Consider the following 12,411-nt stretch of genomic DNA (forward strand, 5'->3'; position numbering starts at 1 on the left):
TAGGAGAGTGTCTTTACAATACAGATTGTATGAAACTCCCAGATCTACCTATAGCTCATGTGTTTTGATCAGCATTTGTATTCAGATTGGCTTCATCAGTGTTTCTCTGTGTGCACTTTCATGCTTCATGCTTTGAGAAACTCTCAGCACTGGTTGCTGTTTAGAAACTGCCAGAACATAGACCCCCGCCCACACACTCAGCCACTGACACATGGATGCGAGCACACACATTTTCTCCCTGCATCCCTGATGCCTCCTCGTCTGCTCTCATGACTGCAGCAGCTCGACATGACTTCACACATGATAAGAGCTCCACAATAATCTTCCATCAGCACTGACCCAACCTCGCCGCCCCTCTTTCTGCCTCCTCGCTGCTGCTGTTGTTTAAGGCTTTCTGCCTGTGCTGTAGTAAATAATTTATTGTCAGCGGCGCTACCTACAGGTCCTAGTGCGGAGAAAACACTCCTGCTCGTCATTCCTGCAGTGTTCACTCTGGCAGCAGCTCCTGAGAGAGACAGAGAGAAAGATTGCATAGATCCAAGGAAGCTGCAGAGCACCCACACCCACGGAGGATACACAGGACTCCCCCTCCTCCCTCCCTTTCTTTCTCTCACTCTGTCTCTCTTTCTCGTGCTCAGCTCTGCACTCAGCATTATCAGATCTGTTGGGGCTGTAGGTACGCTGACCATCGCCTCTCAACAAGCCACTTGAGGAGAAACTTCAAGAAGCTCATCAGCTTCCCTTTCCTCCTGCCCAAGGATGCTGAAGCTCAGACAAGGATGGACAAGGCTGATCTGCTTGTCGCTTCTGTGCCTGTGTCTCAGCCTGCTGGGGGAATCAAACGCCAGGAGAGCCCCCAAGATACCCCGCTGTCCTGCTACCTGCTCCTGCACCAAAGACAGTGCTTTCTGTGTGGATACTAAGGCTATCCCCAAGAGCTTCCCCCCTGGAATCATCTCTCTGTGAGTCCAACATTTACATGTGTGTGTGCTTTTCACTCACCAAAAGCAGCTTTTCATAACCTGTGTGCAGGCTGGTACAGATGGCTACATCACTGATGTCACCCTGCATTATGTAACGAAGCGTGGATCCTTACTTGTCTTGTAATTACCTAAAAGTGAATATTGGTATGTTGCCAACTGATGTTTTCTTGATGCAACGTGTCTTTGCATTAACAGAGAGATGTATACCAGAAAGCATTACATCATCATAATAAAAATGTCCCTTCACTGTGTCATATGCTGAACTTCGCAGAAGGAGCACAGCAGTAAAAATCCTGCCGAGCTCCAGGGAGGAATACTAACAATAGGTTCCCTATCTCACTGCAGGAGACCTGCTTGTCCTCTGAGAGATCTAAGATTGAAGACAGTTCAGGGATTTGTTCAATAAATGGAGCACATGTAATGAAATGGAAAGCTTGACACTTGATGGGGGAAGGTTATGTATTGCTGAGAAGGTTAAACTGTGTCCTCTTTGATGTGATATTGACCCCCATCGCCCGTGAATTGAATATTGAGTCAAGGGAATTCCAGAGCGCAAGCTGGTGGAGGTTGCCCTCATTTTTCAATAGAGAAGAAGTAAAGAAGTGGAGAAGGAACTTGTGTGTCCTAGTTTTTAAAAGATTTAGCCCTGCTTGATATTTAATCTGCAAGGACGGCCTAACCTGAGAGAAGACTTCAAACAAATACAGTCAGGGTTATAAATAAGATATTTCCATCATGAAACAGTCACTCTTTCGCACATCCCATGATAACTGATGTTGTCTTTCTGAACAGAACGATGGTGAATGCAGCCTTTACTACGATCCCAGAGGGAGCCTTCTCTCACCTTCACCTCCTGCAGTTCCTGTGAGTGTCCCGACCCACAACAGAGCTTTTTCACAACTTTCAAAACATCAAAAACTCTTAATTCTCCAACAACCAGTGACCAGTCCAAAGTCTCCCGTTTAAACTACAGTCAAAACACTTAACACCACACTTAAGTTTTCACCCTGCCAATATCGTGGTGCATGCAGACAGCTTTTGTTTTGCACTGACAATGGAAGTGACTTCAGCTCCTAGAAAATGAATGGTTATTGAAACAGTGGGTGACATAGCAGTAATAAGAGTAAAGTGGCTCTGTATCAGTGTCATTGGCAATCACTGACTCCCTTCAGTCCTGCTCTGCCAGACAAAGGGCCATTTATCTACTTAGATGCAATCATGAGTGTGTGTGGTCACGACCGTGTGTGTCTGTTTTTGTGTAGGTCTTAATGTGTTTTTGTAGACTCCAAATGTATTTCTGTGTTTACGATTTATGTGACTGAGAGTACATGAATGGATTTTATCAGCTACTTTACAAAGCATCTCTAAATTTACCCAGAGACAAATAATTCTTTTTAGATATTACAATGGCAGCCGGTTGTTTAGCCCCATAGTTTCAGTTGAACCTGTACTACATTATCTATACGACTTGGTCATCATTGCTTCCTTTGTGCAGGCTATTGAACTCCAACACATTCACCACCATTGCTGATGATGCCTTTGCTGGACTGTCTCACCTGCAGTACTTGTAAGTGTCTCACTACATGTGTGCGCCTCAAATATGAGCTAACTTGCTGTGTTTTGAATCACCTTATTTTAAATATTTATCAAGTGTACTACTGTATATGGACTGACAAAACATTTTGCTTAGTTAACAGTTTTTAAGTCAGACTACCATTTCATTAAAAGACAAAACACATAGCCTTCTTTATATTACAAATGGAATGTTAAATTATAAGCTGTCAAATGCACCCTTGCTGAGTTTGATACACTCGCAGGTTTAGCATCCATGGCCTTACTTGGTCTAGTATAACCAATAGGAAATGGTGGCTAACGTTAGCTACTGTTAGCAAACTTTGAATAAAAACTGCGGAGTCAGCTTACTGACTTTGGCTCTCTCTACTTGACTTGTACTATTTTTTTGCTTATGCGATTATGCTGTAATTGTTTAATAAAAGTTGAATTTGCTCAGTTTAAAGCAAAGTCTTCAGCAGATTTTCAGTTTTGCACTCCTTTCTGATCTGTCATGCATTGTTTACTTATGGAAATGATTTATAACAGTAGGTCTAGGTAGGTTTATGAGGCTTATTATTGAAAACTGAATAGAATAAGCCTTAAGGCTGCACTACAGGATTGGCCTCTGCAGTATGGCAAAGAATGCCAAAAGTAAAACTGAAAATAAATCCTCCTACGACAGCAAGCACACTGCCTCTGTGCTGTGGTAAAGCTGAATATGCCATTCTGTGAATTGATGGGCTTTAGAAAGTAGTTAGCTGATGGCTTGGCGCACGCAGCTCTCTGTGATGGCCATGCCTCTCTTTGGCTGCTGGCTGTGTGGCTTTTGGCCGCAGCCCAGCCATCAGGCCTCTCTGCATCACTGCCACTACCATCATCGCTACCCGCTGTGAATGCTAATAAAGTCGTACTTTCATATCCAGCCACCTCCAGAGAGTCTGCACATGCTGCATGTCCTCGACTATCAAAAGACAAACCGTAGACAGGATCAAATGATGCTGACACGCAGACCTTTGTAATACTGCTGCAGTCAGTGTCTTATTTTTATCACTTTAATGAAATGCATTAAATGAGCTTTTAGCATTATCTCATATTTCTTTTTTTTTTCTTTTTCCGCTGCAGTTAACACTGATTGTATTAGTTGGCAGGCTCAATAACATGCTAAATAAAAATCCTAAAATATTTTTATGACATCTTTGTTGTCAACCCTAAGATAGATATAGCCATAACCTTCTGATCAAATCCACCAGATGCAGACTGTGTTATTACTGAAATAATTGCTGCTTACAGTCACACTCCTGTCGTGCCCTGCACTGACTACACAATCTCCTTTCCAAAGAAGCATGTCATCCTGTAATACTGGCTGAATTTCAGAGGCTGTCCTCACTGTGTGACATGTGAGTGCTTTGTTCTGTCCTCAGGTTCATTGAGAATAATGACATCCAGGCTCTCTCAAAGTACACCTTCAGAGGACTCAAATCCCTGACTCATCTGTGAGTACATAGTCGAGCTAATGCTATGAAGAAACCCACATCTAATGAAACTAAAATATGTATATTTTAAAACCAGGAATTTGGACTTGGATAATGATAGAATGATAACTGTCTTTTCATGTTTTGTTTTCAGATCTCTCTCAAACAACAACCTGCAGCAGCTGCCGAGAGATCTCTTCAAACATCTAGACATCCTCACTGATCTGTAAGTGTGCCTTCACTGAAATAAAAACACTGTGTTGACAACCCACGAGCTTTGACCCCACAATCTGTCACTATAAAAACACTGGTTTGCTGGTATTCCCTGAGGGTTTAGTGGACTACCACACTCATCTGCAAAGCTGTCTGGCTCGTGTGTGTGGTTTGTGTCTGAGTCAAACCATACTGGTGCACAAAAACACATTTCTTCTTCCTGTTAGGTTTGGATGATGTTTGAGCAATCTGAGGTAAAAAATGACATATTCTCCCTTCCCTATCTGTTACTCAGAGACCTGCGGGGGAACTCTTTCCGCTGCGACTGTAAAATCAAGTGGTTGGTAGACTGGATGGAGAAAACCAATACTTCTGTTCCTGCTATCTACTGTGCCAGCCCCTTTGAATTCCAGGGACGCAGAATCCACGACCTCACACCGCGAGACTTCAACTGCATCAGCGCAGGTTTCTCCTTGTCTCTTAGCACTTTGGTGGTGCCATGGAATAAGTTTTTGGATAATAAGTAATTCTGTGTTGTCTTCCCACAGATTTTGCTGTTTATGAAACCTTTCCTTTCCACTCTGTGTCCGTGGAGTCCTATGAGTTCAATGAGGATCAGTTTGTGGCCTTTGCTCAGCCTGACACAGGGTTCTGCACCTTGTATGTATGGGATCATGTAGAGATGGTCTTCAGAAAGTTTCACAACATTACCTGTAAGTTGCCGGCTGTAAAAGCATAAATATTGTAGCATTCTGTGTTTTAAGAAATGAGTCCTAATGGCTTTTCTGCTTCTGTGTGTATCTCTTACAGCTCGCTCTGCTGTGTACTGCAAACCAGTGGTGATAAACAACAGCATTTACATGGTTGTTGCTCAACTGTTTGGAGGATCTCATATTTACAAGTACGGCTACAAATCATATCTTGCAGCTAGTGACGTGTTAAATTTCTCCAGTATATTAAGAAGCCATAACCTTAAAAGAATAGCTTGACATTTTGGGAAATATGCTCATTGGCCTTTTTGTCAAGAGGAAATGAGAAGATCAGATCACTCTCACATCTCTGCGGTAAATTGATCACTGGTGCCAGCAGATGAGTAGCATAGCTTAGCACAAAGACTGTAAATGGGGAAGCAGCTAGCCTGGCTCTGTCTCAATGCAGTAAATCTACCTACCAGCACCTATATGCTATATTTAGAAAAATTTCATGGATTTACCTTGCTGTCAGACAGCCTTTTTCAACAGGGCACTCTGGCTGTTATCTCTAAGCCACCAGACTCCACTGACAAAAACAGTCGTTTTACTTTGCAGAACATGGGAGTTGCTGATTTAACACTGCCTCCATCAGTTAGTATGTCAGTTAAAGTGGTGAAAGTATTCCAAGTATAGTGTACACTTACACCAATATTGATTTTTTAGGTGTCTAAAATACGTTTTGCTGCAGCCTCTATCCACAGCTGTACATTGTGTTGCTTCTGTGCCAGTAGATTTAGACAGTAGCAAAGCAACATAGTAGGCTACGTAAAATAAGCACAGCAGAAATGTCAGGTAGGTTTGACCACCGTGTTTAACTTGAATCTTCAAATGTTATAGCGACCACTGAAAATGACAACAGAAATAATCCAGGGTGCTGATTTCACATATCTCCAATATTCAACTCAATTGCCAGTTGACTACCCCGATGTGATTGTTGTTGCTGCGTGACGTCACAGTGATTCAGTCTATAGTCCTGCACATAACCCCTTGTAAAATGGCAGATTGTTGTTTTTATGCTTCCATTTTTGTATGGGTTAAACAAATGAAATAGCATGTGTTAACTCATGCACTTTAGTGTGATGATAGGATGTTTTCCCCATCCTCAGTTTTTATGCTAAGCTAAGTCAGCTGGCTACAGAGTGGTGTCAATCTTCTCATCTAACTCTTGCCATAAAAGCTAACAAGCATATATCCCAAAATGTCAAACTATTCCTTTAGTTATGAAAAGCTTTCGGAATACTATGACAACCTTTTCATTATCACAGGTGGGAAGAGGACCCGCAGCGCTTCGTGAAGATCCAAGACATTGACACCACTCGAGTAAGGAAGCCCAACTTCGTGGAGACCTTTCAGCTGGATGGAGAGTGGTACTTTGTAGTGGCAGACAGCTCCAAGGCAGGCTCCACCAGCATTTATCGCTGGAACAGCAATGGTTTCTACACCCATCAGTCCCTCCATCCCTGGCATCGGGACACACATGTGGAGTTCCTCGATGTTGGGGGAAAGCCTCACCTCATTCTCTCCAGTGCCTCTCAGCCACCGGTGGTTTACCAGTGGAACCGAGGCCAGAAGCAGTTCGCTTTCTTCTCCCAAATCACAGAGCTAGCGGATGTGCAGATGGTCAAGCACTTTTGGGTGAGGAAAGTTCTTTACCTTTGCCTCACACGGTTCATAGGTGACTCCAAGATCCTACGCTGGGAAGGGCAACGTTTCATAGAGATCCAGACTCTTCCCTCACGGGGCTCAATGGCAGTGTATCCTTTCACAGTGGGCCTCCGCCAGTATCTCATCCTTGGAAGTGATTTCTCCTTCTCCAGAGTATACCTGTGGGATGACCTCACTCAGCGCTTTCAGCCCTTCCAGGAGCTCAACATGAGAGCCCCGCGAGCGTTCAGCTTGGTATCTGTTGACAACAAGGACATACTGCTGGCTGCCAGCTTCAAAGGCAACACCCTGGCTTACCAGCACCTGGTGGTGGATCTCAGTGCCAAGTAGACATGCTACAGTCAGAGCGCAAGGAGGTGTTCCTGAGCATTTATCAACATGTGCCAAATAAATGAAAGACTGCAAAATGTTTAAGCCATGTAACTAAAGGTCTGCTGTTTCACCTGATGTTTTAAGCGAGGCAACTAATAAAATGATGATCTATTTTTATGCACTAACCCTTAACATCTGAATGAAATAATGTGATAACACACAGCATCAGTAACACGCCAACATTACTGCCGCATTACTGCTTCTGTTCTGCCAACCATATATTTAGGCCAATTATTTTTTCAAACGTATTATATTGTATACTGTACTTTACTAATGTGAAAATGATGTGCATGTGCATCTACTGAATTACTCACTGGATGAGACTGGATGAGATGGGATATTGTAAAACTATAAAGGTTTTGTAAGTTACACAGTGTAGTTTATCTGTGTGGCATTTTGCATGACATGGTACACATGATATAACTATGTAAAATAAGCAATACTTACCTGCGCAATACTTTGAATCCTTTGTTGTGTTTATCTTTATATATGAGATGCCCTTGAATTTGTTTTGGATATAATGGTCATTTTGCAATAATAACATGATATCAGAGTCGGCCTGACGCATGAGCAAACTAAGGCTTCAAAATGAACGGAAAATGTGAAGTTTTTAAAGATGATATCCTTGGTTTTGTCTTCCAAATCCCAAAACATCCCAGCAGTTGACGACAGTGGGGTCTTTTGGGCGGCAACTTGGGGATTAAATTAAAAACAAAACTGAAAGGTGTTGTAAAAAAATGTGGGAATTTCTGGGAGCTATAACAAGAACAGGGATGATTATTAAAGTTATAAAAACTTAGAACCCTTTGCTATGTTTTTATGTACAGTCACAAACTATTGTTGCTGTGTACATTTGCACATTGAATAGAGTGGGTGGGAAAGGGGTACGATTAAATCCAGCTTATGGCCCCTAAAAAGTCCTGTGTCCTGTCTTATGTGGTTAGAACATCTTTTCAAAAACAACTCCAAACACAACTTCTGCAGCTATTAATAGTTTCTCTTGTATTACAGTACAAATGAGTCCTAAAGACTTGATACCACATCAGTCTGTATGGTGGATGATGGTGCAACCCTGTATAGCACTTAAAAAGAATAATGAAATTAAGCCATTCACACGTTAAACAGTTTGTACTTACTGACATCGTCGAAAAATAGGCTGAAATTCAAATAAAAAATCCTTTACACATATATCCTGGGAGGAAAATCCATAGACTATATGGGAAAATCTCAGCTCTGTTGCAAGGATGCGTATTAAGGGCGCAAACCAAATGTGCATGAGGAGAAGTATGTGTGCGCTTGCTTTGATTTTCAGGCTGTCTGCATGGGTGGAGTTAATGTATTTGCTTGTAGTACAGATGTCACCGCCTTTTCGCACGGTTGTGAACAATAAAACGCGCGCCACCATACATTGTTGTTGATATGTGAAACATTAGCTCGTGTTAGCCAAATTTCAATGCATCATGTTGAAGTGAGGGTCCGCTCTGACAGCTGGCAGCGACATGTAAGCCACGGCTCTGAATTTTCCCTCAACAGACGATATTTTAGCTTTTATGACCTTAACGCTACGTGTCGATATTTGTTAATGGTGAGAGTGAGGGCAGGTAACGTTAGTGGGTGTTGCTTGCTAGCTAACCTAACGTTAACTTAAGCTAACGTTAGCTGCTCGAGCTGTGGGCTTGGTGTAACAAGCAAGTCGTTAAAAGGGTTGAGCTTTGGACTTGGTTATAGCAAATGTCTAACAGCACAGAAATGACTCTGCCACCCGAGTGGGACGACGATGAACGGATGAATTTCATGTTCTCGGACTTCAGTGAGAACCGAGATGTCAACACGACGGACTGGGACAGTAAGATGGACTTCTGGACGGCTCTGATTTTAAAAGTCTGCAGGGACCGAGGCACTGTGTGTGTCAGTCTGCAGGAACTGAATAAAGCCTTTAGGAGGAAAGAAAAATCACCGCTGGGTTTGGCGACTGTCATTCAGTCCATGGCCAGGTAACTCTTATTACTGTGTCAGTCACCGCTGACTGTCATTGTCTCTCTGGCTCAGTATAGTTATTGTCTTTATTTTGACTTCTGCCAGATGTGGGAAGATCCAGAGGGAGTCAGAGTTTGCAGCCAATGTGGACTGTGGCTGGCTGTCCTGGGGTGTTGGCCTGCTGCTGGTTAAACCTCTGAAGTGGACCTTTTCCACTCTTCTGGGAAGCAGCCGGGTGCCTTTGGAGGAGTCCTTTGTTGTCATTGAACTAGTGAAGGTTTGCTTAACTCAGTTTATTCCGTTGTGATTCAGAGACACTGCAACACAATATTGTTACAATGCGTGAGACACCATGATTTTGCATTTTTTTTGTTATACTTATTTCAGTAATATGCTGTGCATCACATTTATCTGAATTCTCCGTATGTAATCTCCATACAGGTTTGTTACATAGGTCCAGTACAACTCTTTGATATAATGACCTAAACTGAGCATAGTATGCATCTGAATAAGAACTGGAACATTCTGTACTGCCATGGGTACTTTGGACACAAGTCAACTTGCAACCATGCTGGATGGTTTCACTTTCCCTATCTGTGGTTGTAAAATTGTGCAATGAGGGTTACCATGGCAGATGCTAGATATAAAGTTGGTTATCTTTTCGTTTCCAGGAGAAAGCAGCAGAATTACTCAGGGTGTACCGGAGCAGTGAATTTGCAGGCCGCTCCATCCTGTCATTTCAAGAACTCCTTACTCTTTCTTCTGATGTCTGTGCTGATGAGAGCACCCTGTGCATGGCTCTCCTGCAGCTGCAGAGGGACAAGCAAGTAACGGTTTCATTGCACGAGGGTGAGAAGGTAAACAAAGAGCTCATTCACAATCCTGAGAGGCATCTTTTGCAAGTTACCTTTCACCTGTCTTTCTATCTTTCATTTGTCTTCATGTGTCTTGTTTACAGATTGTCAAGTTTTGTCAAGATGGGCAAGATCACGTTTCACCAGTCAGCGATGTGGATATGGGCATCTATCAGCTGCAGCGCAGTGAGAAGCTGCTGGGAGAGCGGGTGGAGAAACTAAGTCTTGAGGCTGACAAGTACAGTAACTCAAATATGATTTTAAAGTAGAAGTAGTATTATTTTTGACTGATTGCTGACAAAGAAGTGTACTGGCATGTGACTTTCGTTCCAGTCGTGAAATAACCAGTACTATGTGTGGAGCTTGATGCTTTAGCCATCTTTTTCTCCAGGGATTGGACTAATAGTCAGATTATCTGTACACCACTTAAACGGTTCTGAAACTCAGACTTTGTTGTGATTATTGCTATAACTTTGCATAATCTAACTGCAGGTGCAAAGAGGAAGCAAGGGTGTTGCTCCGGGAAGGCAAGAAATCACAGGTACAAATAATATTTAAAGGAACAGTTTGTAAGATTTAGGGGTAGGGTAGTGGCATGTGGTGATGAGAATTGCAGATTGCAACCATCTGAAACTTCCTTCAGTATTCATTGTTAAAGAGGTTTTTACCTCAAAATCAAACATAGAGGTCTCTTTCTCTTCAAAACAAACAGACCATTTAAAAACACTGAATAAAGCAGTTACACATTAAATAAATCAGTGTTTTTCCAACACTTTCATCACTGAGGGCCTGCTTACTACAGCAGCCAATGGCCTCAGGTGATTATACACTTAATAAAACATACATATTATATATTCCATTTCTGCCAGTATATCCCCCTAAATCCCACACACTGGACCTTTAACTGAAGGGAATAAAAAAACATTTTATTCTGCCTTGCACAACCAAATGTCATTTTCACTGTCTGTCCTGCAGGCTCTGAGGTGTTTAAGAGGCCGCAAAAGGGTCGAAAAGAGAGTAGACAGCTTGTTTGCCAAACTGGAGTCCATCAGAGCAATCCTGGACAGAATAGCCCAGTCACAGACTGATAAGATGGTAAGTGGCAGAATGATCCTCACAACTCTTTCCGTGCAGGTGTGTGTAACGAATTTTGTTGCCAGTCTTATACATGGGTGCTGAACATGTTTGTAGGTTGTGCAAGCATATCAGGCCGGAGTTTCAGCCCTGAGGCTCTCTCTGAAGGATGTGACTGTGGAACGTGCTGAGAGCCTTGTGGATCAAATCCAGGAGGTACAGTGACTGTTCATTGTCAGACAACAAATTGTATATTGTATTATTTTAATTGAATCTTACATGTAAGCATCTTGATATATCTTTTCTATGTTTTAACCAGTTATGTGACACTCAAGATGAGGTGAACCAAACTATATCCAGTGGTGTGACTGGCGCAGGTATGCTGTACTATTAGTGCCACATCTTTAATATATTGCGTATATGAATATCGAGGAGATCTAACTTTGTCGTGCTTTTTTTTTTGTAGATGAAGACATCAATGAGTTGGAGGAGGAACTGAAATGTTTGTTGGACGAGTCAAAGCCAGATTTCCCCTCAGGTTTACCTCAAGTTCCAACAAACCGTCTGCGCCCCTCCGAGGAGCCGAGCCGTCCAGGTACTGACCTGCTCAGTACTCTGCCTGCAGTACCTTACCGCCACTTGGATATTAGCACTGAGCAGCTGGAGGACGAGTTAAATCAGTTAACCCTTACAGATTCAGGTTTGCACTTTTTGATGTCTTTTTTTTTCTCCATTGGATTGTAATATAAATGTATTGAAGTAACATATGGTCACCTCTCTGTTCAGGCTTTCAACAGAAGAAAATGACTTCGCCAGCCAAGAGATTAGAGCCTGCACAATAATGGGAAAACATGGCAAGTTTGAAGTTCTGCATCAACATATCAAACTATCTCTTCAACATTTCCTTGAGCCAGAGTTCATACAAGTAAAATAAAATACAGAACAACTATATTAGCAATCGCTAAATCATAATTGTAAGAGTTGTAAAATCAATATCAGGATAAAAACAAGGCACTTTCTTTCATTAATAAAAAAAAATAAAAATGCCTTTTCCATGGAGGCATGCCAAAAAGGATTTTAAAATATTTCTTTTTCTTTCGTAAATTATTTTGATTTTTAACTTGAAAGCTTTTAGATCTGCCCTGCCATGAGGATCTGAAGGATCTCAAGTCAAAGTGAACATTTTCACAGTTAAATATGCTCTTTGGTATGCCGCCAGGAAAGCTCTTAATTTTTTTGGTATTTTTTGACAAGAGTGTAAACAAGTATATTTGTTGTTTGTAGTGTGTGTTAATTGATGAACAGTCCTGTAAAGTGTATTAAGTGGCCTTTTCAACTGTAAATGTGAAACTGAAAGTAAAGAGAATATTATGCCAAATGATTTAATCAATAAGTATATTTAGTCTCACTGCAACATACCTGTGATGACTCAGAAGCCTACCCTAAGTGAGTTTAACCAAATATGTTTCTCAAAATAAAATTTATTTTAATCACT

The 12,411-nt window shown here is 41.9% G+C and overlaps 2 protein-coding genes across 2 annotated transcripts; both read left to right on the forward strand.

Annotated features, from left to right (window-relative positions):
* Positions 1-238: 238 nt before the first annotated feature.
* Positions 239-8,008, forward strand: lgi3 (leucine-rich repeat LGI family, member 3). Its single transcript, XM_049579809.1, has 9 exons — positions 239-962; positions 1,776-1,847; positions 2,479-2,550; positions 3,959-4,030; positions 4,164-4,235; positions 4,518-4,687; positions 4,771-4,935; positions 5,033-5,123; positions 6,240-8,008. The coding sequence occupies exons 1-9, from the start codon at positions 760-762 to the stop codon at positions 6,967-6,969; spliced, it is 1,647 nt and encodes a 548-aa protein (XP_049435766.1). The 5' UTR covers positions 239-759; the 3' UTR covers positions 6,970-8,008.
* Positions 8,009-8,412: 404 nt separating this feature from the next.
* On the forward strand, positions 8,413-12,411 carry chmp7 (charged multivesicular body protein 7). The gene is made up of 10 exons (XM_049579139.1): positions 8,413-9,005; positions 9,094-9,265; positions 9,660-9,845; positions 9,947-10,080; positions 10,335-10,383; positions 10,818-10,937; positions 11,034-11,132; positions 11,236-11,293; positions 11,383-11,616; positions 11,703-12,411. Exons 1-10 carry the CDS (start codon positions 8,743-8,745, stop codon positions 11,756-11,758), a joined length of 1,371 nt encoding a protein of 456 aa, XP_049435096.1. The 5' UTR covers positions 8,413-8,742; the 3' UTR covers positions 11,759-12,411.

Source organism: Epinephelus fuscoguttatus, linkage group LG6 (genome assembly GCF_011397635.1).
Source record: "Epinephelus fuscoguttatus linkage group LG6, E.fuscoguttatus.final_Chr_v1".
NCBI classification, from domain to species: domain Eukaryota; kingdom Metazoa; phylum Chordata; class Actinopteri; order Perciformes; family Serranidae; genus Epinephelus; species Epinephelus fuscoguttatus.